The 24,140-nt window shown below is 52.0% G+C and overlaps 2 protein-coding genes across 2 annotated transcripts in view; both read left to right on the plus strand.

The window, feature by feature from the left end:
• LOC126943814 (transcription factor 25-like) overlaps positions 1–24,140 on the plus strand; it is an 82,200-nt gene that overhangs the window by 36,902 nt on the left and 21,158 nt on the right. The window contains 5 exon segments of the mRNA XM_050772876.1: positions 9,345–9,621; positions 18,754–18,915; positions 19,897–19,971; positions 21,045–21,163; positions 23,252–23,317. Coding sequence (XP_050628833.1) covers positions 9,345–9,621; positions 18,754–18,915; positions 19,897–19,971; positions 21,045–21,163; positions 23,252–23,317 — 699 coding nt within the window.
• On the plus strand, positions 3,554–6,755 carry LOC126943905 (protein spire homolog 2-like). Its single transcript, XM_050773149.1, has 3 exons — positions 3,554–3,790; positions 5,025–5,140; positions 5,508–6,755. Exons 2-3 carry the CDS (start codon positions 5,025–5,027, stop codon positions 5,728–5,730), a joined length of 339 nt encoding a protein of 112 aa, XP_050629106.1. The 5' UTR covers positions 3,554–3,790; the 3' UTR covers positions 5,731–6,755.

The following is a 24,140-nucleotide window of genomic DNA, read 5'->3' on the forward strand; positions in this document are numbered from 1 at the left end:
GGAGAGTTTCTCGGCCATGAGCCACAGCCGCCATACTCCCGGAAAGGAGGAAATCCAGGGAGACCACAGCAGCTTGAATCCCCCATGCAGAACTCCGGAGGAGAGGGCTGCGCCGAGAAAGCCTCAGAGAAGGGCCCCCTCTCTGAAGGAAATGACTGAAGGCTGCAAAACATTTCTCCTAAAGCAGAGATTGACAAACCATAGCCACGGGCCCAATCTGGTCCTCCGCCTGTTTGGCGAGTAAAGTCTCGTTGGAACATAGCCACACCCATTTGTTACTCGCTCAGCCACGCCTAAAAGGTTTATTCTCTGGCCCTTTACAGAAAAAATTTACCTTCCCTTGTTATAAAGATCTGAAGGAACAGTGCTCAGGGCCAGGAATGAATAACATCCGTTTCCATCAGCCACAGCCAGAAATGTCGTGATTCACAGGGCACTCACCAGAATGCACACGAAGGCCTGGCCTCACTAATGTGGAATAAGTAGCCCAAAGTGAGTGTTGCTCCAGGCCTGACTGATAAATCATAAAAGCAAGACCTGAAAGGATCAAACTGTTCACAGATATCTTAACTGATTCTGAGAACAAAGCTCAAGAACAAGACTTTTTTAAAAACAAACAAAAAAACAAAGCAGTACTCAGCAAGATAAAATGTCTGGCATCTAATCAAAGATTACCAGGCAGGCAAAAAAGACAAAATTAATTACAATGTATTGTGGGTTCTGTAACACACGTATAAGTAGTGTTGATAACAATAGTTAGCATTAAGGCCAGGGAGAGGAGAAAATTGGAAGTATACTTCTTTTTTTTTGTTTTTGAGATGGAGTCTTGCTCTGTTGCCCAGGCTGGAGTGCAGTGGCGCAATCTCGGCTCACTGCAAGCTCCGCCTCCCGGGTTCACGCCATTCTCCTGCCTCAGCCTCCCGAGTAGCTGGGACCACAGGCGCCGCCACCTCGCCCGGCTAGTTTTTTGTATTTTTAGTAGAGACGGGGTTTCACGGTGTTAGCCAGGATGGTCTCAATCTCCTGACCTCGTGATCCGCCCGCCTCAGCCTCCCAAAGTGCTGGGATTACAGGCGTGAGCCACCGCGTCCGGCCAGAAGTACACTATGTTAAGGTTCACTATGATAAGGTGAATCACTATGATAAGGTATAGTAAGGTGTTATATATGCAATACAAATATTACTTAAAGGTAGACTGTGATAAGTTAAAGATGTATATTGTAAGTCCTAAAGCAACCACTAAAATAAAACGGTTACAGCTAATAAGCCAACAAAGGAGATAAGATGGAACCATAAATATTAATTAATCCAAAAAAAGGTAGGAAAAGAAGGGGAACAAATAAATGAGTCAAAAAGAAAACAAATAGCAAGATGTCAGACTTAAACACAACTTATCTAGCATCACATTAACTGTAAATGATCTGAACAACCCAAGTAAAAGCTAGAGTTTCCCAGACTGAATAAAAAAGTAAGGCTGGGGCCGGGCGTGGTGGCTCACACCTGTAATCCCAGCACTTTGGGAGGCTGAGGTGGGCGGATCACGAGGTCAGGCGGTTGAGACCAAACTGGCCAACATGGTGAAACCCTGTCTCTACTAAAAATAGAAAAAAATAGTCGGGCGTGGTGGTGGGCGCCTGTGGTCCCAGCTACTTGGGAGGCTGAGGCAGGAGAATTGCTTGAACCTGGGAGGTGGAGCTTGCAGTGAGCTGAGATAGTACCACTGTACTCCAACCTGGGTGACAGAGGGAGACTGTCGCAAATAAATAAATAAATAAATAAATAAATAAATAAATAAATAAAGTAAGTCTGGGTATGGTGGCTCACGCCTATAATCCCAGCACTTCGGGAGGCTGAGGTAGGAGGATCACTTGAGCCAAGGAGGTCAAGGCTGCAGTGAGCTATGATGGTGTCACTGTACTCCAGCCTGGGTGACAGAGCAAGACCCTGTCTGGGAAAAAAAAAAAATCACCTCATTTTATCTGTAAAATTATGTATATTTCTGTTGATATATACTTGGAAAAGCCTGGAGGATGGAAACCATTACTAGCAGGGATCATTTCTGAGGATGTAGTGTCCAAATTTTAATTCTCTCATGTTTGAATTTTTTTTTTTTTTTTTTTTTTTTTGAGACGGAGTTTCGCTATTGTTCCCCAGGCTGGAGTGCAATGCCGCAGTCTCGGCTCACTGCAACCTCCGCCTCCCAGGTTCAAGTGATTCTCCTGCCTCAGCCTCACGACTAGCTGGGATTACAGGCATGTGCCACCACACCTGGCTATTTGTGTATTTTTAGTAGAGATGGGGTTTCTCCATGTTGGTCAGGCTGGTCTCCAGCTCCCGACCTCAGGTGATCCACCCGCCTCAGCCTCCCGAGTAGCTGGGACTACAGGCGCCCGCCACCAGGCCCGGCTAATTTTTTTGTATTTTTAGTAGAGACAGGGTTTCACCATGTTAGCCAAGATGGTCTCGATCTCCTGACCTCGTGATCTGCCCGCCTCTGCTTCCCAAAGTGCTGGGATTACAAGTTTGAGCCACCGCGCCCGGCCTTGAATTTTTCATAAGAAGGTATTTATTTTTGAAGTCAGATACGGAGATTAAAACAAAATTGACTCACCTTTTAAAACTGAGCATCTCAATTGAGGCCCCTCTGGCTTCCATGGTGCTTTTACGGTGAGTAGTGTCAGGCACACACCAATGTCTACGCGTCATCTTAGAAGGAATCTTAGATGTCTTTCCGAGACAATGTGCAGGTTTTGTTTTTTTTTTTTGAGACAGAGTCTCTCTCTGTCACCCAGGCTGAAGTGCAGTGGCATGATCTTGGCTCACTGCAACTTCCGCCTCCTGGGTTCAAGCAATTCTCTGCCTCAGCCTCCCGAGTAGCTGGGACTGCAGGCGCCCACCACCACACCCGGCTAATTTTGGTATTTTTAGTAGAAACAGGGTTTCACCATCTTGGCCAGGCCGATCTTGAACACTTGACCTCGTGATCCACCCGCCTTGGCCTCCCAAAGTGCTGGGATTACAGGCGTGAGCCACCGTGCCCGGATGACAGTATGCAGTTTTTAAAGACCCTTATAGGTTTTTGTTTTTAAACATTCCAAAAGTATGTGACCCATCATGCCTCAGTTCAGAAACAAAAATCTGCTTAAAAGGGACTTTTACCACCACTATTTTTCTTTTTTTATTGAGACAGAGTCTCGTTCAGTCCCCCAGGCTGGAGTGCAGTGGCGTGATCTCAGCTCACTGCAACCTCCACTTCCTGGGTTCATGCCATTCTCCTGTCTCAGCCCACCCAGTAGCTGGGATCACAGGTGCCTGCAGCCACGCCCAACTAATTTTTGTATTTTTAATAGGAACGGGGTTTCACCTTGTTGGTCTCGAACTCCTGACCTCAGGTGATCCACCTGCCTTGGCCTCCTAAAGTGCTGGGATTACAGGCATAAGCTACCACATCTGGCCCAACACCACTATTTGTCATCCTTACTCTATATCCTGCCACTTGGCAACAGAAAACTTGGTAGGAGAAAGCTCCTGGAGCCAACCTTCCTAAGAGAACGCTGAGGGACACATATATTTTGGGTGGATACCTAAGTATAAAGAAAAGCAAGATTTTGGAGTAAAATAAAGCACTGAAGTAACCAAGCATCAAGCAGAAGGCAAGGACGGTTTGAGCTGGAATGTGTGGAGGCTGGAATGCGAGTTTCTCAGCTGTTTCTTCGTGGGTATCCTCCCTGCTGACACTGCATTTCCTCTGTTCCCTTCCAGAGCTGTCTGCACTTCCTGTAGCATAAAGGTGAGGACCATGTGGGATCTGGGTTCTGAGCTAGGTAGATGAGGGGCTCCACTGGCTTTGATTGGAGGTGTTGGATGATGCTGCCCTCACCAGGCACCTCATTCATCTCCCTTCAGCAGAATCCATTCCCATACTTTCCAAGATAGTGTGCAGTTTTTAAAGACTCTTATAGGTTGTTTTTAAACATTCCACTTTAGTAGCCTGGTACCAAAAAACCCTTCACTTCCCCTCTAAAAGTCCTAGCTTCTTACATTCTATAACTTTTTGGGTGTTCTAGGAGGGGCTCCTTATTGCAGTTGGGGTGTGTGCTCACGTGCAGGTACACAGAGGTTAAGGGGTCCTAACATTTAAGAGTATGTCAGCTGGGCATGGTGGCTCATACCTGTAATCCCAGCACTTTGGGAGGCCGATGAGGCTGGCAGACTACTTGAGACCAGCCTGGCCAACATGGTGAAACCCTATTTCTACTAAAAATACAAAAAAATTAGCTGCGTATGGTGGCACGCACCTGTAATCCTAGCTACTCAGGAGGCTGAGGCTTGAGAATTACTTGAACCCGGGAGGTGGAGGCCACAGTGAGCTATGACCGCACCACTGCACTCCAGCCTGGGTGACAGAGACTCCGTCTCAGAAAGATAAAATAAAATAAAAGTATGTCACCAGCCAGGTGCGGTGGCTCATGCCTGCTGTTCCCGCACTTTGGGAGGCTGAGGTGGGAGGATATCTCGAGCGCAGAAGTTCAAGGCTGCAGTGAGTGTGGCTGTGCCACTGCAATCCAGCCTGGGCAACAGAGCAAGACCTTGTCTTAAAAAAAAAAAAAATTATATATATGTATGTTACCCCTCAGGCCTCAGTTCAGAAGCAAGACTTTTACTACCACTATTTTAAAAGTCTTACTCTATATCCTGCCACTTGGCAATGGAGAAGCTTCTACCGCATCCATGTTAAATGTGGATTATGTGCAGTGCATGGTGGTAGATCTGTATCTACCAAAAAGGGACGGTTTGTGCCCTCTAAGAAGCCCCTGCCCAGATGAGCAGCAAGCAGGAATCACGTGCCAGTCTTCAGACGAAAGGCACAGAGGAGACATCGGAGAGCATAGGGACAGCAGATATTCTCCAGGCAGCTCTGGCTGCCACGCAGGTCCCAGACTGGGGAGGTTCCTTAGCACTGAGTGTACCCTGAATGTGTCTGTGGGGACCCCTGGCTCACACCTCCTCCCTCTGTGCTGCAGATGAAGATGCCTTCTAAGAAGTTTGGACACATCCCTGTCTACACACTGGGCTTTGAGAGTCCTCAGAGGGTATCAGCCGCCAAAGCCACGCCGACCCAGAGGAGAGACATTTTTCAGTGCGTTCTGTGCCTTGTGCTGAGTCGCTGTGGAGGTCGAGCGTGAACAGGAACGTGGGAGCTGGGGTGGAGGGGCTGGCTTTGTCTCTGTGCACTAGGACGCCCCAAGGAAATGGAAATCCAAGGCAGAGACAGATCGTTTTGTAGGGCTCTGGGAGGCTGAGTCGTATGAGATGGAAACTGGCCTCTGGTGGTCAGGGAAGGGTCTTTGCTGAGATGAACGCTGCTAGCTGTGTTTGCTGCCTGAGGGCTAAGGGGAGGCCTAGGGTGAAAGGCAGCCAGGAGGGGGCTGTGGGATGCACAGTCAGGGAGGGGGTGTTGCACTCTGGCTGGCTCCTCTACCTAACTGCCCTCTCCCGCCCCCCAGATCTCTGCAAGGGCCACAGTGGCAGAGCGTGGAGGAGGCGTTCCCCCACATCTACGCCCACGGCTGTGTCCTGAAGGATGTCTGCAGTGAGTGCACCAGCTTTGTGGCTGACGTGGTGCGTTCCAGCCGCAAGAGCGTGGACGTCCTCAACACTACGCCACGACGCAGTCGCCAGACCCAATCCCTCTACATCCCTGACACCAGGACTCTTGACTTCAAGTGACAGCCCCAGCAGGCCAGGCCTCCAGGAGGCACCAGGCAGGCCCTGTACCAGGCTAGGACGCTCTGAGCTGTGCATGTACATATATACATATATAGATACATTTATAATATATATACACAGCCTATATATTTATATACACCGTTTCCTGGCCCCAGAGCTCATTTGGGTTCAGGCGCACTTCAGAACCCTCCCTGGGGGAGGCTGTTTCTTCTCAGGATTCCTTGCCAGGGAGGAAGGGGAGGGAGAGGGTGGGTTCTCTCACTGAGGGGAGAAAGCAGAAGGTTCTAGATCCCGGCACAGACTGCATCCCATGTTCCCATTCTCTTCTCCATCCCCAGGAATGAGAACAGCAGCTTTCCCTCCGCAGTGAACGTCTAGGTGGGGATAGGGTATCTTGGCTCCCAGCTGGACCAGAGCGCCCTGCCTGCCTCTGCTCTCCCTTTGTGGGCACTCGGGCAGCAGAAGCACCTGGAAGTCTGAGTGGGCGGGGTCCCCGTGAGAGGCACCCCCTGCCTCTGTTTGAAAGGTCTGGCCAGGCTCACACCTATAATCCCAGCACTTTGGGAGGCTGAGGGAGGATCACCTGAGGTCAGGAGTTTGAGACCAGCCTGGCCAACAAGATGAAATTTCGTCTCTACTGAAAATGCAAAAATTAGCCAGGCGTAGTGGCAGGTGCCTGTAATCCCAGCTACATGGGAGGCTGAGGTAGGAGAATCACTTGAACCCATGAGGCAGAGCTTGCAGTGAGCTGAGACTGTGCCACTGCACTCCAGCCTGGGCAACAGAGGGAGACTCCGTCTCAAAAAAAAAAAAAAAAAAATCTGTGCCACGCTGCTCCCTGCCCTTTCCCTGGGGTCCAAACCACATCTGTCCTGCCCCTCCTCCCCTCCCACTCTCTGGTGCTGTCCTCACTCGCCTCTGGCCCAGAGGCTCCTGAAGACGCTGGGTGGTCCCAGTACAGGGAGGAGCGGCTGTCAATCTGTGCACGTGGCCACTCTTGGCCTAATAAAGGATGTCTCACAGTCTTCTGTCTGGGATGTGCACTGAGGATTCACCCAGCATGGCAGTGGGCGTGTTCTCCGAAGGCTGAAGCTGGGCTTGAGGGGCCACCTTCCCTCCAGGACGAGGAAAGGCACAATCAGGTGCCCACCAGGTGAGAGCTCCAGGCCTGTTCTGTCCGTGCAGCCCTGGCTGGCTCTACCAGCTTCGTGGTCCTGCCCACCTCAGTCAGGGCTGCATGCGGACAGCACAGACTACTGCCCATCAGCTCCTCTGGCCACACCTGCTGGCCTGGGGGACGCTTTGGTCTCATTTCCCAGATCCCTGTTGTTCTTCAGGGTGAGGGCTCCCAGGCTGGAGGTGTGACTGCAGGCTCTAGACGGGCCCTGTGCTGAGTGCTGTCTGCTCACCTGTGCCCGGCTCCGCCTCTTACAGGGCCCTGCCCTGCTCCTCCGTGAGGTTCTGCCATCATCTCACCTTACAGATGAGGGAACTGAGGCTCAACGAGGTGAAAGAATTTGGCCAAAGATACAGCTCACCCAGGAACTTTGACTCCAGGCTATAATGCTGGCCGTGGAGCCTGGAGGTCAGGAGGGACCTGACTTGCAACAGATGGGCCTGTGGGAGAAAATACTCAAACAGCTGGGGTCCAGGAAATCCAAACACGCAAAATTAGAGCCCCCAGTAAAAATAGCCAGCTTCGGGCCGGGCGCGGTGGCTCAAGCCTGTAATCCCAGCACTTTGGGAGGCCAAGACGGGCGGATCACGAGGTCAGGAGATCGAGACCATCCTGGCTAACACGGTGAAACCCCGTCTCTACTAAAAATACAAGAAAATTAGCCGGGTGAGGTGGCGGGCGCCTGTAGTCCCAGCTACTCGGGAGGCTGAGGCAGGAGAATGGCATGAACCCGGGAGGCGGAGCTTGCAGTGAGCCGAGATCGCGCCACTGCACTCCAGCCTGGGGCACAGAGCAAGACTCCGTCTCAGAAAAAAAAAAAAAAAAAAAAACAGCTTCTAGCACATGTGTAAGTACTTCATGGACTCTCTGACCTATATTTTTATTCCTGTTTAAAAATAAGAAGACGCACAGAGAGGGTCGGCAATCTCCTCTGGTCACACAGCCAGCAATAAGCTAATGTGTAGTGCTTGGTAAGGACGACTGTTGTTCTGGTTCTACAGGGGCTCACACTGCCTATCATGGGGAGACTGGGTTCTAATTCATACAGCAACACTTGGAAATGAAAGCCCACGTTAAAACCCTAACCAGTGCTGGGTGCAGTGGTTCATGCCTGTAATCCCAGCGCTTTTGGAGGGTGAGGCAGGCGGATCACTTGAGGTCAGGAGTTTGAGACCAGCCTGGTCAACATGGTGAAACCCCATCTGTACTAAAAGTACAAAAATTACCCGGGCATGGTGACGCATGCCTGTAGTCCCAGCTACTCGGGAAGCTGAGGCAGGAGAATTGCTTGAGCCTGGGAGATGGAGGTTGCAGTGAGCCGAGATCGTGCCACTGCACTCCAGCCTGGGAAACAGAGCAAGACGCCATCTCAGAAAATAAAATAAAACCCTAACACCCTAACCCATCCTGGGAGGGGCCAGCCCACCAGGGCTGCTTCCTGGGTTCATGAAGCCGCGGTAAGTTGAGCAGCAGGCTGCTGGTACCTGTCTTCTCTGTGCCCTCCTGCCCCCGTGTCCCCAACCCCTGGCACGGGAAGCTGTGCCATCCGCCCACTGAACCGAGCCCTATCTCAGCCTCATCTACTTTATTTTTGTTTTTCTTTTTTCTGAGACAGGGTCTGGCTCTGTGGCCCAGACTGGAGTGCAGTGTCACGATCTCGGCTCACTGCAGCCTCAGCCTCCCGAGTAGCTGGGATGACAGGCGTGCCCGGCCACACCCGGCTAATTTTTGTATTTTTAGTAGAGACTGTTTCACCATGTTGCCCGCGCTGGTCTCGAACTCCTGACCTCAGGTGATCCGCCCACCTCGGCCTCCCATAGTGCTGGGATTACAAGCGCGAGCACCGCGCCCGGCCCTTAGATCGTGACAAACGCGGGTGGCTTGTCCTGGAACTGCTCAGAACCACTGTCGCTAACGAGGCCTCAGGCGGGCAGCGAGGGCCGCGTCCCTCACTGGTGCCCGAGGGGCGGCGACTTCAGGCCAGGGCAGAGGTGGGCATCGACGGCTAGATCACTCGAATGACATCGTGACACGAAAAGACCAACTAGCAGCGTCCGGGATGCAGCTGAAATGTTCCAGGCCCGGAGCGGGGACAGCCCCTGGCGGGTGGCCCTGGCGGGCCGAACGCGGCTGCGGGTTCCGGACCACACGGATGGGCAAGGCCGGGCAGGGCCGACTGTCGCCGGCTGCGCACCTCTTACCCCGCATCAAAGCCCGTCATCCCCGCGAGGCACCTCGCCAAGCCAGAGGCCCACGGCGCGCAGGAACCCGGCTTTCCCGAGACCTGGCCCGGACCCACCGGCGCCCGCCCAGTCGCCGCGGCTGAGGCGGGGAAGTTCCGGTGAGTCGCAACGCGCAGGCGCCGCACGTCAGGCCCCGCCCCCAGCCCGCTCCAGGAGTGCGCAGGCGCCACAGCCAGCTCCCCCGCCCCCCACCCGCGCCAGGAGCGCGCAGGCGCGCAGACCGCCGAGTTTTCTGCGCTTCCTTCTCCCTCTCTCCAGACGTCCTGGTCGTTCGGTCCTATGTCGCGCCGGGCCCTCCGGAGGCTGAGGGGGGAACAGCGCGGCCAGGAGCCCATCGGGCCCAGCGCCCTGCAGTTCGACCTCCGTGATGACGATGACGCGGAAGAAGAAGGGCCCAAGCGGGAGCTGGGTGTCCGGCGCCCCGGGGGCGCAGGGAAGGAGGGCGTCCGAGTCAACAACCGCTTCGAGCTGGTGAGGAGCGCGGCGACCCGGGTGGGGGCGGGGTGGCCCGTGACGTCGCGGGGCGGGACGAGCGTCCAGTCGGGTCGGGGAGCGGGGGGTCGTCATGCCAGGGGTAGGTCTGGTGACGTGGGTCCCGGCTGCAGTGGGGAGGGCGGGGCCGTGCGTCGGGGCCGGGACGACGCGGGTGGGCGGTGGCGTGAGGTCAGGACGGCGGGCCGCGGCGTTAAATTGTGTTCTAACCCCGGCGAGGTGGGCGGGATCATCCCGCCCTCAGGGGCGGGGCAAAGAGATGGGGCGGGGCCATGTCGTCGGGGCGGGGCGACCGAATGGGCGGGGTTAAGCGGGGTCCGGGCTGTGGGGAGGGCGGGGCCTTAATGCCAAGGGCGTGACCAACGTCAGCGGGGCAGAGCCACGATGTGGGCGGGGTTAAACGGGCGTGCAGCCACGTGGCTGTCGTGGGGCCATGACGCTACAGGGCGTGGCTAAGGACATGAGGGCGAGGCGATGGCATGGGCGGGGTTAAATGGGGCCTGGGGCCACCGTGGGGATGGGGCCTTGGTGTAGGGGCAAGAGTGGGGTTCTCTCAGTTCCGGAGTTGAGGACTTGCCAGGCCTCTGCGAGCATTCTCCTTTAATCCTCGCAACAACCCTGCCTAACCCAGGACCTTGCTCTTCTCCGCTGCATCCCCATCAGCCTAACCCAGTGGGTTAGTCTTACTCTTCGTTGCATCTCCAGCAGCACGTTTCTGGCACGGGGAAGTAACCAGTTTGACTGCATGGTTTGCACATGTGGTCCTGTGCCGTTTTCTCCTAAGCCCTGGCCTCCGTCTGTAACTCTGCCTCTGCGGAGTCTGCGATCCTCCCACCTCAGCCTCCTGGGCATCTAGGACTACGGGTGGGAGTCACCGCGCCCGGCTGATTTTTTTTTTTTTTTTTTTTTTTTTTTTTTGAGACGGAGTCTCACTCTGTCGCCCGGGCTGGAGTGCAGTGGCCGGATCTCAGCTCACTGCAAGCTCCGCCTCGCGGGTTCACGCCATTCTCCTGCCTCAGCCTCCCGAGTGGCTGGGACTACAGGCGCTGCCACCGCGCCCGGCTAGTTTTTTGTATTTTTTTAGTAGAGACGGGGTTTCACCGCGTTAGCCAGGATGGTCTCGATCTCCTGACCTCGTGATCCGCCCGTCTCGGCCTCCCAGAGTGCTGGGATTACAGGCTTGAGCCACCGTGCCCGGCCAATTTTTTTTTTTTTTTGTGGAGACGAGGTTTCACTTTGTTCCCCAGGCAGGTCTAGAACTCCTGCGCTCAAACAGTCTGTTCACCTCAGCCTCACAAAGTGCTGGAACTACAGGCATGAGTCACCATGCTTGGTTGACTGCCCTTCTCACATCAATTCCACCTTTACGGGTCCGCAAGACCACCGTCAAGGTTCAATAATTTGCTAGATTCACAGCAGTTACTGAAAGTGTTTTTTTTTTTTTTTTTTTGAGATGGAATCTTGCCCTGTTGCCCAGGCCGAAGTGCATTGGCACAATCCTAGGTCACTGCAACCTTGAACTCCTGGGCTCAAACAGTCCTCTCACCTTGGCCTCTCAGAGTGTTGGCATTACAGGCATGAGCCACTGTGCTTGGCCCCATAAGTCTTTAAATTTTTGTCAATATAATTTGTCAAAAATGATATCACGTTATTTTATTTTACACTTCTTTGTTAGTGAAATGCAGCACCTAGCTATGTACTTGTTGACCATTTATATTTCTCTTTGTGACAACCTGTTTATATCCTTTGCCTTTTTTTTTTTTGAGACGGAGTCTCGCTCTGTCGCCCAGCCTGGAGTGCAGTGGCCGGATCTCGGCTCGCTGCAAGCTCCGCCTCCCGGGTTCACGCCATTCTCCTGCGTCAGCCTCCCGAGTAGCTGGGACTACAGACGCTTGCCACCTCGCCCGGCTATTTTTTTTTGTATTTTTTTACTAGAGACGGGGTTTCACCGGGTTAGCCAGGATGGTCTCGATCTCCTGACCTCGTGATCCGCCCGTCTCGGCCTCCCAAAGTGCTGGGATTACAGGCTTGAGCCACCGCACCCGGCCTATCCTTTGCCTTTTTATAGGGAGTTTAAACAATCTTTTTGTTCGTGAAAGCTTGCTATCAATTGTCTTTAACGTATTTTCTCAGTTTGTTTGTTCTTTAAATTCTTTAATTTCTGCGTGCTGAAAGCCACTTTTCTCATTGTTACACATCCATCTCTCTAGTGTCTTCACATAGATCTTCCCTGACGGTGATCCTCCTGCCTCAGCCTCCTGAGCAGCTGGGACTACAGCATACCCTACTGTGCTCAGCTTGTTCTTTTAATGCTTTTTTGTTTTTTCCATTTAAATATTTAATCTTTTTGGTATTTATATTTGTGTTGGTGGGAATTGGGAAACAGTGTGGTTCCTGAGTTGACAGAATAAGAGTCCGTAAGGTCAGAAACCACACACACCCTTTTGGACTTTCTGGAATGAGTTTGGAGTGTCAGTAACACCAACAGCCTCCGTGGATGAGCGTCTGCTTATCGTGCTTGTGTTCTTAGGAATTTCAAAGAATTTTATCCAATGGCACACATCGATCTTTATTTAAGCATTCTATACTTTTTTGCCCTTACAACTCATATTTGGAAATAATATAATAGAAATGTTTATTGGCGTTTTGTTAAATAGCTCTTAATAAACAGAAGTATGAGACACATTAAACAGCCACTTAGGACTGAATGGTTTTGAATGTGAATGCATCAGTGAGAGACATGGTGTGTCTCTCTTTTAAAATTTTATTTATTCAGAGACAAGATCTCTTTATGTTACCTGGGTTGGTCTTGAACTCCTGGGCTCAATGGATCCTTCCGCCTTGGCCTCCCAAAGTGCTGGGATTACAGCTCCCAGTACTTTGGGAGGCAGAGGTGGGCAGATCACCTGAGGTCAGGAGTTCGAGACCAGCCTGGCCAATATGGTGAAACTCCATCTCTACTAAGAATACAAAAATTGGGCCGGGCACAGTGGCTCATGCCTGTAATCCCAGCACTTTGGGAGGCCGAGGCAGGCGGATCACAAGGTCAGGAGATCGAGACCATCCTGGCTAACACGGTGAAACCTCGTCTCTACGAAAAAAATACAAAAAAATTAGCCAGTGTGGTGGCGGGAGCCTGTAGTCCCAGCTACTCAGGAGGCTGAGCAGGAGAATGGCGTGAACCTGGGAGCCAGAGCTTGCAGTGAGCTGAGATCGCGCCACTGCACTCCAGCCTGGGTGACAGAGCTAGACTCCGTCCTGAAAAACAAAAGAATACAAAAATTAGCCAGGCACGGTGGTGGGTGCCTGTAATCCCAGCTACTCGGGAGGCTGAGGCAGGAGAATTGCTTGAACCCAGGAGGTGGAGGTTGCAATGAACTGAGATTGTGCCACTAGACTCTAGCCTGGGTGACAAAGAGAGATTCCGTCTCAAAAAATAAATAAACAAATAATAACAATGATTGGATTTGTCTATGTCTACATTCAACTGTGTCTGTTTTTGCTGTGTGTGGGTATGTGTGTTTTGGTTTTTTAGAGACATGGTCTCGCTCTATTGCCCAGGCTGGAGTTCAGTGTCACAATTATAGCTCACTGTAACCTCGACCTTTTGGGCTCAAACCATCCTCCCACCTCAGCCTCCCGAGTAGCTGGAACTACAGGTGCGTGTCACCACACCTGGCTCATGTTTTCAATTTTTTTTTGAAAGCCAGTGTGCTGGGATTATAGGGGTGAGCTACCAGGCTTGGCCTAGAATATTTTTTGAACTGATTGGTAACGAAAATAACAGCCTATCAAAATTTGTGGGATGCAACTGAAACGATGGTTAGAACTTTATAATTGTAAATTTTGAATTAGAAGTGTTTAAAAATCAAGAAATTTACCTGAAACTTCTACCTTAAACTAGAAAAAGAGCAAATTAAACTCAAAATGTGTAGAAGGAAGAAACTAATCAAAGAGAGGAATGCATAGAATAGAATATGGACAAAATGGAGAAAATGAGTAAGACCAAAACTTGGTTCTCTCAGAAGGTCAGTTGTTAAGAACTTTAGATTGACTGACGGAGGGAAAAAGGGAAGGTCCAGGTACAGAACCATTTTCATGGATGGGAGAGTGTTCACAGGCACAGATGGTGCAGCCTGGGCAACAGAGCGAGACTCCGTCTCAAAAAAAAAAAAAAAAATCGTGTCATCACCAAAACTTCACTGAAGAAGCAAAAACTGGGCCTATCACACGTGCTGCCCATGTCCACACACAGGCTCCTGGGCCTATCACACGTGTTGCCCATGTCCACACACAGGCTCCTGGGCCTATCACACATGTTGCCCGTGTCCACAAACAGGCTCCTGGGCCTATCACACATGTTGCCCGTGTCCACAAACAGGCTCCTGGGCCTATCACACATGTTGCCCGTGTCCACACACAGGCTCCTGGGCCTATCACACATGTTGCCCGTGTCCACAAACAGGCTCCTGGGCCTATCACACATGTTGCCCGTGTCCACACACAGGCTCCTGGGCCTAACACACGTGCTGCCCGTGTCCACACACAGGCTCCTGGGCCTATCACACATGTTGCCCGTGTCCACACACAGGCTCCTGGGCCTAACACACGTGCTGCCCGTGTCCACACACAGGCTCCTGGGCCTAACACACGTGCTGTCCGTGTCCACACACAGGCTCCTGGGCCTATCACACACCCGTGTCCACACACAGGCTCCTGGGCCTAACACACGTGCTGCCCGTGTCCACACACAGGCTCCTGGGCCTAACACACGTGCTGTCCGTGTCCACACACAGGCTCCTGGGCCTATCACACGTGCTGCCCGTGTCCACACACAGGCTCCTGGGCCTATCACACGTGCTGCCCGTGTCCACAAACAGGCTCCTGGGCCTATCACACGTGCTGTCCGTGTCCACACACAGGCTCCTGGGCCTATCACACGTGCTGCCCGTGTCCACACACAGGCTCCTGGGCCTATCACACGTGCTGCCCGTGTCCACACACAGGCTCCTGGGCCTATCACACGTGCTGCCCGTGTCCACAAACAGGCTCCTGGGCCTATCACACGTGCTGCCCGTGTCCACAAACAGGCTCCTGGGCCTATCACACGTGCTGCCCGTGTCCACACACAGGCTCCTGGGCCTATCACACGTGCTGTCCACACACAGGCTCCTGGGCCTATCACACGTGCTGTCCGTGTCCACACACAGGCTCCTGGGCCTATCACACGTGCTGCCCGTGTCCACAAACAGGCTCCTGGGCCTATCACGCGTGCTGTCCATGTCCACAGACAGGCTCCTGGGCCTATCACACTTGCTGTCCGTGTACACAGGCAGGCTCCTTTCCACTGAAGTTCAGCTTGGCATAGAGCTTTTTAGGAATTTGATTTGTCAAACACCTCAAAATAAGATTTTTGTTTTTCTTAGGAAGTCAGCATGAGTCAATAAAAGTAAATTGGGTGTTGGCCGGGCGCGGTGGCTCACGCCTGTAATCCCAGCACTTTGGGAGGCCAAGGCGGGCAGATCATGAGGTCAGGAGTTCGAGACCAGCCTGGCCAACATGGTGAAACCCCCTCTCTACTAAAAATACAAAAATTAGCCGGGCATGGTGGCGGGCGCCTGTAGTCCCAGTTACTCGGGAGGCTGAGGCAGGAGAATTGCTTGAATCCAGGAAGCAGAGATTGCAGTGAACCGAGATCACACCATTGCTTTCCAGCCTGGGCAACAGAGCAAGACTCCATCTCAAAAAAAGGAAAAAAAAAAGTGAATTGGGTGTGGTGGCACGTGCCTGTAGTCACAGCTCCTGGGGAGGAGGATCCCTCGACCACAGGAATTTGAGGCCAGCCTGGGCAGCATACTGAGACCCCATCTCTAAAAACAGAGAAGTAAACCAGCACCCAGCTTCACTAACAGACGTCATCATCAGTTGAATGTTGGAGATGGTGTGGATCCAATTTACCAGTGACTGCCCACAAGTTAGAAACATTTCAACGGGAGGCTTTGTTTCAGCTTTCTTCCTTGACTGCAGGCTGCAAAGCAGCTGGTCCATGCCTAGGCCCCAGCTTCGCCAGCGAAGGCCAGGCAGAGGGAGGTGTCACCGTGAGAATCACCGTCATGGTGCTGCTGGGATGGGACAAGCCTTGTTTTGGTGGAGTTTCAGTGTTTTCAAATCAGGGGCTCTTTTTACATAACACGTCTATACTGCCATGGATTTTCTCGACGGGCGTAAGATGCTTCTGAATTGTATCCTTGTCATGTGGGAGCCTCCACTGGAGAGAAGACTGACCGGCGAGCACACACCTGCCCTGTGCTTTCTTCTCTTCAGCAACCATGGCCTGGGTGTCTGTCTTGTGCTCCCGTCAGGGAGGGTCCCCAGGTGCAGCCGAGTCTCAATTCTGTTTCAGAAGCTATCTCAGGGCTGTGGGGCTTGGAGCTGATTTTGTTTTGTGAGCTTTGTGGTTTTCAAGATGTTTTAAATTAAACAGGCAGTTTTATTTCTTTTTGAACGTTAGTGCATCGGATTGAATCAAACAATCTCCTAGTTCGTAAAGAATGGTTGATGCTGGTCTCTGTTAGCTTGTTTTTATTTTGTTTGTTTTTTTGTTTTTTTGAGGCAGAGTCTGGCTCTGTCGCCCAGGCTGGAGTGCAGTGGCCGGATCTCAGCTCACTGCAAGCTCCGCCTCCCGGGCTTACGCCATTCTCCTGCCTCAGCCTCCCGAGTAGCTGGGACTACAGGCGCCCGCCACCGCGCCCGGCTAGTTTTTTGTATTTTTTAGTAGAGACGGGGTTTCACCGTGTTAGCCAGGATGGTCTCGATCTCCTGACCTCGTGATCCGCCCGTCTCGGCCTCCCAAAGTGCTGGGATTATAGGCTTGAGCCACCGCACCTGGCCTGTTAGCTTGTTTAAAAAAAAATTGAGAGCTAGAGTCTTGCTCTGTTGCCCACACTGGAGCACTGTTGCGTAATTGTGGCTCACTCCAGGTTCCAGACTCCAGCCGCTGGGCTCTAGCAGTCCTCCTCTGCCGCCCGAGTAGCCGGGACTCGAGTTGCATGCCACCACGCCCTGCGGATTTTTTGTAGAGATGTGGTCTCGCTGTATTGCCTAGGCTGGTTTCAAACTCCTGGGCTCAGATGATCCTCCTGCCTCAGCCTCCCAAAGCGCTGGGATTATAGGCGTGAGCCACCGCACCCAGTCTGTTAGCCTCTTTTTTTTTTTTTTTTTTTTGAGATGGAGTCTCGCTCTGTTGCCCAGGCTGGAGTACAGTGGCACGATCTCGGCTCACTGCAGCCTCTGCCTCCCGGGTTCACGCCATTCTCCTGCCTCGGCCTCCTGAGTAGCTGGGATTACAGGCACACGCCGCCACACCCAGCTAATTTTTTTATTTTTAGTAGAGACTGGGTTTCACCGTGTTGGCCAGGCTGGTCTCAAACTCCTGACCTCATGATCCACCTGCTTCAGCTTCCCAAAGTGCTGGGATAACAGTTATGAGCCACCGTGCCCAGCCAGCCTCTTTTATATTTGTCTTTTTTTTTTTTTTTTTTTTTTTGAGACGGAGTTTCGCTCTGTTGCCCAGGCTGGAGTGCAGTGGCACGATCTCGGCTCACTGCAAGCTCTGCCTTCCGGGTTCACGCCATTCTCCTGCCTCAGCCTCCTGAATAGCTGGGACTTCAGGCACCTGCCACCACACCTGGCTAATTTTTTTGTATTTTTAGTAGAGACGGTGATCTGCCCGCCTCAGCCTCCCAAAGTGCTGGGATGACAGGCGTGAGCCACTGCACCCGGCTGCTCTTTTATTTGTTTAGTCTTTCACTAGCTGAAGAGGTAGAACTTTTCTAGTTCTTACCCTTCTCCCCCTGCGTGTCTCCTGTCCCATCTGTATGTGAATGTATGTTGTGAGGTTTTATCCATTTAATATTATGCTCCTAAGATTCGTCCATATTGTGTGTGCAATGGTGGTTCATTCATTCATTCATTCTCATTGTATAAAAGGTTCCAGACTTGGCGCGGTGGCTCACGCCTAAGACTCCAGCTCTTTGGGAGGCTGAGGCAGGAGGGGATCGCTTGAGGTCAGGAGCTCAAGGCCAGCCTGGGCAATGTGGTGAGACCCCATGTCTACAAAAAATTTAAAAAATCAGCCAGGCATTGTAGCTCATGCCTGTAGTTCCAGCTACTTGGGGGACTGAGGCAGGAGGATGTTTGAGCCCAGGAGGCCAAGGCTGCAGTGAACCGAGATCACACTGCTGCACTGCAGCCAGGACAACGGAGCGAGACCCTGTCTCAAAAAGAAAGAGAGAAGTTTCCATTGTATGAATTATTTTTATCGTATGTCATTTTCGTTTTCTATTTTGAGATGGAGTCTTGCTCTGTCGCCCAGGCTGGAGGGTAGTGGTGCCATCTTGACTCACAGCAACCTCTGCCTCCCGGGTTCAAACGATTCTAGCACTTCAGCCTCCCAAGTAGCTGGGATTACAGGCGCCGCCACCACGCCTGGCTAATTTTTGTATTTTTGGTAGAGATGGAGTTTCACCATAGAGACGGGGTTTCGCCATGTTGGCCAGGCTGGTCTTGAACTCCTGACCTCAAGTAATCTGCCTGCATCGACCTCCCAAGTGCTGGGATTACAGGCGTGAGCACCTCGCCTGGCCTGTCATTTTCATTAGGAAACGTTTGTAGGTTGATGGGTCCTTGGTGCCTTTTTTTCCTGCCTTCTGCTGGAAAGAAGCTGAGGCTTGAGGAGAAAGGAGGAAGAAGGAACTTTAATGCTTTGGCTGAATATATGTGTTTAACCTTTTGTCCTGCAGGTGGTCCTCTGTAAATGGGGTGAATTACAATATTTGAGGAGTCTTCCTTACATCATCTCTGAAGGCAGAGATATCACACAGCCTCGGGGCCCCGGCTTCCCGGAGAGCTCACTGACGAAGGCCCCTGAGCCAGAGCTGAGTCACTGCTGTGTCCAGCGGTCTCCGGTTCTTGCATTCTCTCCCATCCAGCCTCTCACACTGACCCTGGGTGTCCCCGGCGCAGGCCCGTCCACATCTCACTATTCATATCTCAGCATCAGCGTTCACACTGTGAGTAACGCCCTGGCTCTTCTCCAACCTGGTTTTCCAGATAAACATTGACGATCTCGAGGATGACCCGGTGGTGAACGGGGAGAGGTCCGGCTGTGCGCTCACAGACACTGCAGCACGAGGGAACAAAGGACGGGCTCGGCGTGGAAACACAGAGAGCAAGACGGATGGAGATGTTGCCGGGACAGCGCCCCCAGAGCAGGTGGGGGGCTGAGTGGTGAGGAGGGGGAATCAGACGGGAGGGTTTCAAGGCACCCAGCCACATGTATCCCGTGCTGTGATTTTCCTTGGAGGTGTAATTTTCGGAGTTCAATTTTGGTTAACAGCTAGTTACCCCCAAATTTACTTGGGAACCTTGATGAGATTTGTATGAAATGTGTAAAGGTCCGAGGCCTGTCTCCTGCGTTCAGGAGAGTCTGCGCCTGCCCAGCAGTGTGTGTAATGACACGTGTGTTCTTCCTAACTGTGCCTGAGTGTCTGCTTGGCTGAGTTGTGGATCTGGGTGCTGGTGTAAGTGAACTTTGAAGAAACGTGCAGGTCAGGTCAATGTGGGACGGGCAGAGATGCAGACGACCTGCTGCTGCGCTCCACAGCACAGAAGAGGGGCCCTAAAAGGAGAGCTTGTGTTCATTTCTCCAACATGTGTTCTTGGGGGCCTTCCTGGGTGCTGGGAATGCGCCTTCGCCCCCCAGGAGCCTCTGGTTGAGAGGGCAACGTAGAGGTGAAGTGACAAGTGGGTCCTGCCTTGAGGCTCAGGGTCCTGGCGACTTCCTGCGGAGCCTTTATGCTGTTAGAAGGGGTTGGCCAGGTGCGGGTGTAGGGGACCACAGGTGCAGGTTCGGTGTGAGGCGGCGGGGGCACAGCAAGGCCCTGGTCTTCAGGGAGTGGCCGACAAAGTGAGAAATGAGAGCTGGACCAGGTCAGAGCCCTGTGAGCCATTGTGAGGCTGGACACTAGAGGGCCCTGGGGACTCCTGTAGCACAGCCCAAGGGACGTGAGAGCAGGGGGCTCGGAGAGGTGGGAAGGTGCCTGCTGGAGGGAAGAAACTGAGTCGAAGGGACTTCCAGGACACGGAGGGAGGGGGGACTGCTTAGGTGAGGGTGGAGTCACGCTTGCTGCTTTAATTCTCAGTTCTTAAGATTTACTTCTCGTTCCACTGATTAAAATGTGTTCCTATCATTAGTCTAATGCAAGTGGCAAACTCCGGAAGAAGAAAAAGAAACAGAAAAATAAGAAAAGCAGCACGGGAGAAGCATCGGTATGTGAGTCGGGCCCGGCTCTGCCTTCCCCCTCTGCCTGACTCCCTCCGCGTTCTCTTCTGGCGTTTTTCAAGGTGGTGTTGAAAGAAGTTTACTTAGTATTTTTATTCCTTCCTATTAGGAGTATAACCAATTAAGAGATCAGAGAAAAAGAAAAGGAAAAACTGCTTGCTAAATTCTGCTTCCTGTTTTTACCCTTGTTCCTTGGGGTCGCGCTCTGCTCTGTGTCTCTGGGGAAATGTGTGATCTCGTGAGGACGTCCCTCCTCGTCCTGGCGCTCCTGTGGCCCGCGGGGCGCTTGCTGTTTGCCCTGACATCTGTGCCATGCTTACGGGTTAATTGGATGGTGGGCATAAAGCCCACCACTGGAGCTAGTCTGTCATCAGAAAAAAATACGTTTTCTTTTTTTTTTTTTTTTTTTTTTTTTTTTTTTTTGAGACGGAGTCTCGCTCTATTGCCCAGGCTGGAGTGCAGTGGCCGGATCTCAGCTCACTGCAAGCTCCGCCTCCCGGGCTTACGCCATTCTCCTGCCTCAGCCTCCCGAGTAGCTGGGACTACAGGCGCCCGCCACCGCGCCCGGCTAGTTTTTTGTATTTTTAGTAGAGACGGGGTTTCACCGTGTTAGCCAGGATGGTCTCGATCTCCTGACCTCGTGATCCGCCCGTCTCGGCCTCCCAAAGTGCTGGGATTACAGGCTTGAGCCACCGCGCCCGGCCAAAAAATACGTTTTCATCATTGCCCTTCGTCCCCGTCTGAGTGTGTCCTGAGACGAGAGTGTCACTAAGTCCCAACCCTGTTCGCCTGAGGAGGCGAGCACACCGGGAGGATATGGGATGCCCAGTTTTTTCTAGGGTCCTTCTGGCTCCGTGATTCTGTCTGTGCTGAGCGCTTCTTAGAAAGCATCTCCTCTTTTTTCTAAATGCGTGTATGGTACATAGTGTTTGACTTACACTGTCCTTTAGGAAGGAAATACAATATAATAGGTCTCTTTTAAAATAAATAATTTTGTTATTGTTACAACATTTAAAATAATGTCAGTGTGGTGATTAAGAGGTTGTTTTGGGGCTTTTAGGAAAACGTACTAGAAGATATTGATCGCATCCTGGAGAGGATTGAGGACAGCACTGGGTTGAACCGTCCCGGCCCAGCTCCCCTGAGCTCCAGGAAGCACATTCTCTACGTGGAGCACAGGTGTGGCCCCCGCCCTTCTCTGCCCCCGCCGTTCTCTGCGGCTGCCACAGAGACTCCGTGGGAGGAAAAGGTTCTCTAAAAAAGGAAAAAGAGGCCGGGCGCGGTGGCTCAAGCCTGTAATCCCAGCACTTTGGGAGGCCGAGGCGGGTGGATCACGAGGTCAGGAGATCGAGACTATCCTGGCTAACATGGTGAAACCCCGTCTCTACTAAAAATACAAAAAACTAGCCGGGCGTGGTGGCGGGCGCCTGTAGTCTCAGCTACTTGGGAGGCTGAGGCGGGAGAATGGCGTGAACCCGGGAGGCGGAGCTTGCAGTGAGCCGAGATCACGCCACTGCACTCCAGCCTGGGAGACACAGCGAGACTCCGTCTCAAAAAAAAAAAATAAATAAATAAAATAAAAATAAAAAAGGAAAAAGAAAATGTACTATCTTTATTTAAAAATAATATGAGTTTATTGGCTGGGCGCAGTGGCTCACGCCTGTAATCCCAGCACTTTGGGAGGCCAAGGCAAGCGGATCACGAGGTCAGGAGATAGAGACCATTCTGGCTAACACGGTGAAACCCCGTGTCTACTAAAAATACAAAAAATTAGCCAGGCGTGGTGGCGGGCGCCTGTAGTCCCAGCTACTTGGGAGGCTGAGGCAGGAGAATGGCGTAAACCCGGGAGGCGGAGCTTGCAGTGAGCCGAGATCGCGCCACCGCACTCCAGCCTGGGTGGCAGAGCGAGACTCCGTCTCAAAAAATAATAATAATAATAATGAGTTTATATTAATCATTTAGGAAATAGACTGGGCCCCGTGGCTCACGCCTGTAATCCCAGCACTTTGGGAGGCTGAGGCGGGCAGATCACTCGAGGTCAGGAGTTTGAGACCAGCCTGGCCAACATGGAGAAACCCCGTCTCTAGTAAAAATACAAAAATTTCTGGGTGTGGTGGCTCACACCTGTAGTCCCAGCACTTTGAGAGGCTGAATTGGGTGGAACACCTGATGTCAGGAGTTTGAGACCAGCCTGACCAACATGGAGAAACCCCGTCTCTAGTAAAAATACAAAATTAGCCAGGCATGGTGCACACCTGTAATCCCAGCTACTGGGGAAACTGAGGCAGGAAAATTGCTTCAACCTGGGAGGCAGAGGTTGCAGTGATCTGAGACTTCGTCACTGCACTCCAGCCTGGGCAACAAGCAAAACTCTGTCTCAAAAGAAAAAAGAAAAAAAAATACAAACATTAGCTGGATGTGGTGGTGGGTGCCTGTAATTCCAGCCACTCAGGAGGCTGAGGTGGGAGAATGTCTTGAACCCAGGAGGCAGAGGTTGCAGTGAACCAAAGATCATGCCACTACACTCCAGCCTGGGTGACAGAGCAAGACTCTGTCTCCCAAAAAAAGGAAATAGGAACAAGGAGGAAAGGAAGTCATCCATATTTCAGAGGACTTTTAGCTTTACTTCTTACGTATCTGAGAGAGTTCCTTCTTTTTCTTTTTTTAAGAGACAGGATCTCTCTGTCACCCAGGCTGGAGTGCAGTGTTGTGATCATAGTCCACTGCAGCCTCGACCTCCTGGGCTCGAGAGATTCTCTTGACTCAGCCTCCCAAAAGGCTAGAATTAACAGGTGTGAACCACCACGTCTGGTCAAAAAGTTCCTCCTTATCCTGTCATCCTTGGATGACTGCTCCTCTCTTGGTCTTATAGATGCTTAATGAATCGCTGTCTCTACTTCAGACATTATTGCCAGCTTAAAAAAGACAGTGCCCTGGAGTCAGTTAAGACACAGTAATGTGGTCTCAGGGTGCGTGCGCTGCCCTGACCCAGCCTCAGAAACAGATGTGTGTCACACCCAGGGCCTCTTGACACAGCGCTCACCGAGCGCCGTCGCAGCAGAGTAACCAGCGGCTTCCCTGTGGTGCCCACAGTGGCGAGGCCTCAACCATGGATGGGGTGGTGATTTGAAAGAAAGGAGGCCTGGAAGCTGCCTTTCAAGCCAAAAATCCATTTTCTTTCCTTGATTATTAGGTGGCTTTCTGAAATTTTTGGAATCATTGTAGAACATAATTTCATGTTTCTTTCTAAAATTTTCAATTCCCTAGACACTTGAATCCAGACACAGAACTGAAAAGGTATTTTGGTGCCCGGGCAGTCCTGGGGGAACAAAGGTAAGGTCCACACTAAACTGTCTTCTCACAGCTGCTTCATTCCTTCTTAGACTCTTGACGGGGTGGTGTTCCCGAAGCCAGTTAACCCTGAGGGAGAATATTGGAAGCCAGAGTCACACATAACCCTTAGAATTGGGATCTGAAAGGGAGTCCACAGATTGTGTATAACCTTGTCTGTGACTGTGGGTTGTGGAGATACCCAGAGTCCTTGGTCTCCATCCCCAGTGCAAGATTTCAAAAGCCAGACTGGATGTGGTGCTCACGCCTGTAATCCCAGCACTTTGGGAGGCTGAGGCGGGTGGATCACCTGAAGTCAGGAGTTCGAGACCATAGTGAAACCCTGTCTGTACTAAAAATACAAAAATTGGCTGGGCATGGTGGCGCATGCCTGTAATCCCAGCTACTTGGGAAGCTGAGGCAGGAGAATTGCTTGAACCCAGGAGGCAGAGGTTGCAATGAGCTGAGATCACACCACTGCACTCCAGCCTGGGCCACAAAGTAAGACCCCGTCTCAAAAGTTTTCAAAAGCTGTTAAATTTTGAGATTCTAGTTTTGTTGCGGTGGCTCAGGCCTATAATCCCGGCACTTTGGGAGGCCGAGGCGGGCAGATCACCTGAGGTCGGGAGTTGGAGATCAGCCTGACTAACATAGAGAAACCCTGTCTCTATTAAAAATACAAAAAATGGCCGGGCGCGGTGGCTCACGCCTGTAATCCCAGCACTTTGGGAGGCCGAGGTGGGCGGATCACAAGGTCAGGAGATCGAGACCATGGTGAAACCCCGTCTCTACTAAAAATAGAAAAAATTAGCCGGGCGCAGTGGTG

The sequence above is a fragment of the Macaca thibetana genome, chromosome 20 (assembly GCF_024542745.1).
Source record: "Macaca thibetana thibetana isolate TM-01 chromosome 20, ASM2454274v1, whole genome shotgun sequence".
Classification (NCBI taxonomy): domain Eukaryota; kingdom Metazoa; phylum Chordata; class Mammalia; order Primates; family Cercopithecidae; genus Macaca; species Macaca thibetana.

Excerpts from the sequence above, each read along its gene's own strand:
- LOC126943905 (XM_050773149.1), top strand. The coding sequence starts at position 5,025 with ATGAAGATGCCTTCTAAGAAGTTTGGACACATCCCTGTCTACACACTG. Across the intron at positions 5,141-5,507 it reads CAGAGGAGAGACATTTTTCA|ATCTCTGCAAGGGCCACAGT; the intron begins GTGCGTTCTGTG and ends CCCGCCCCCCAG.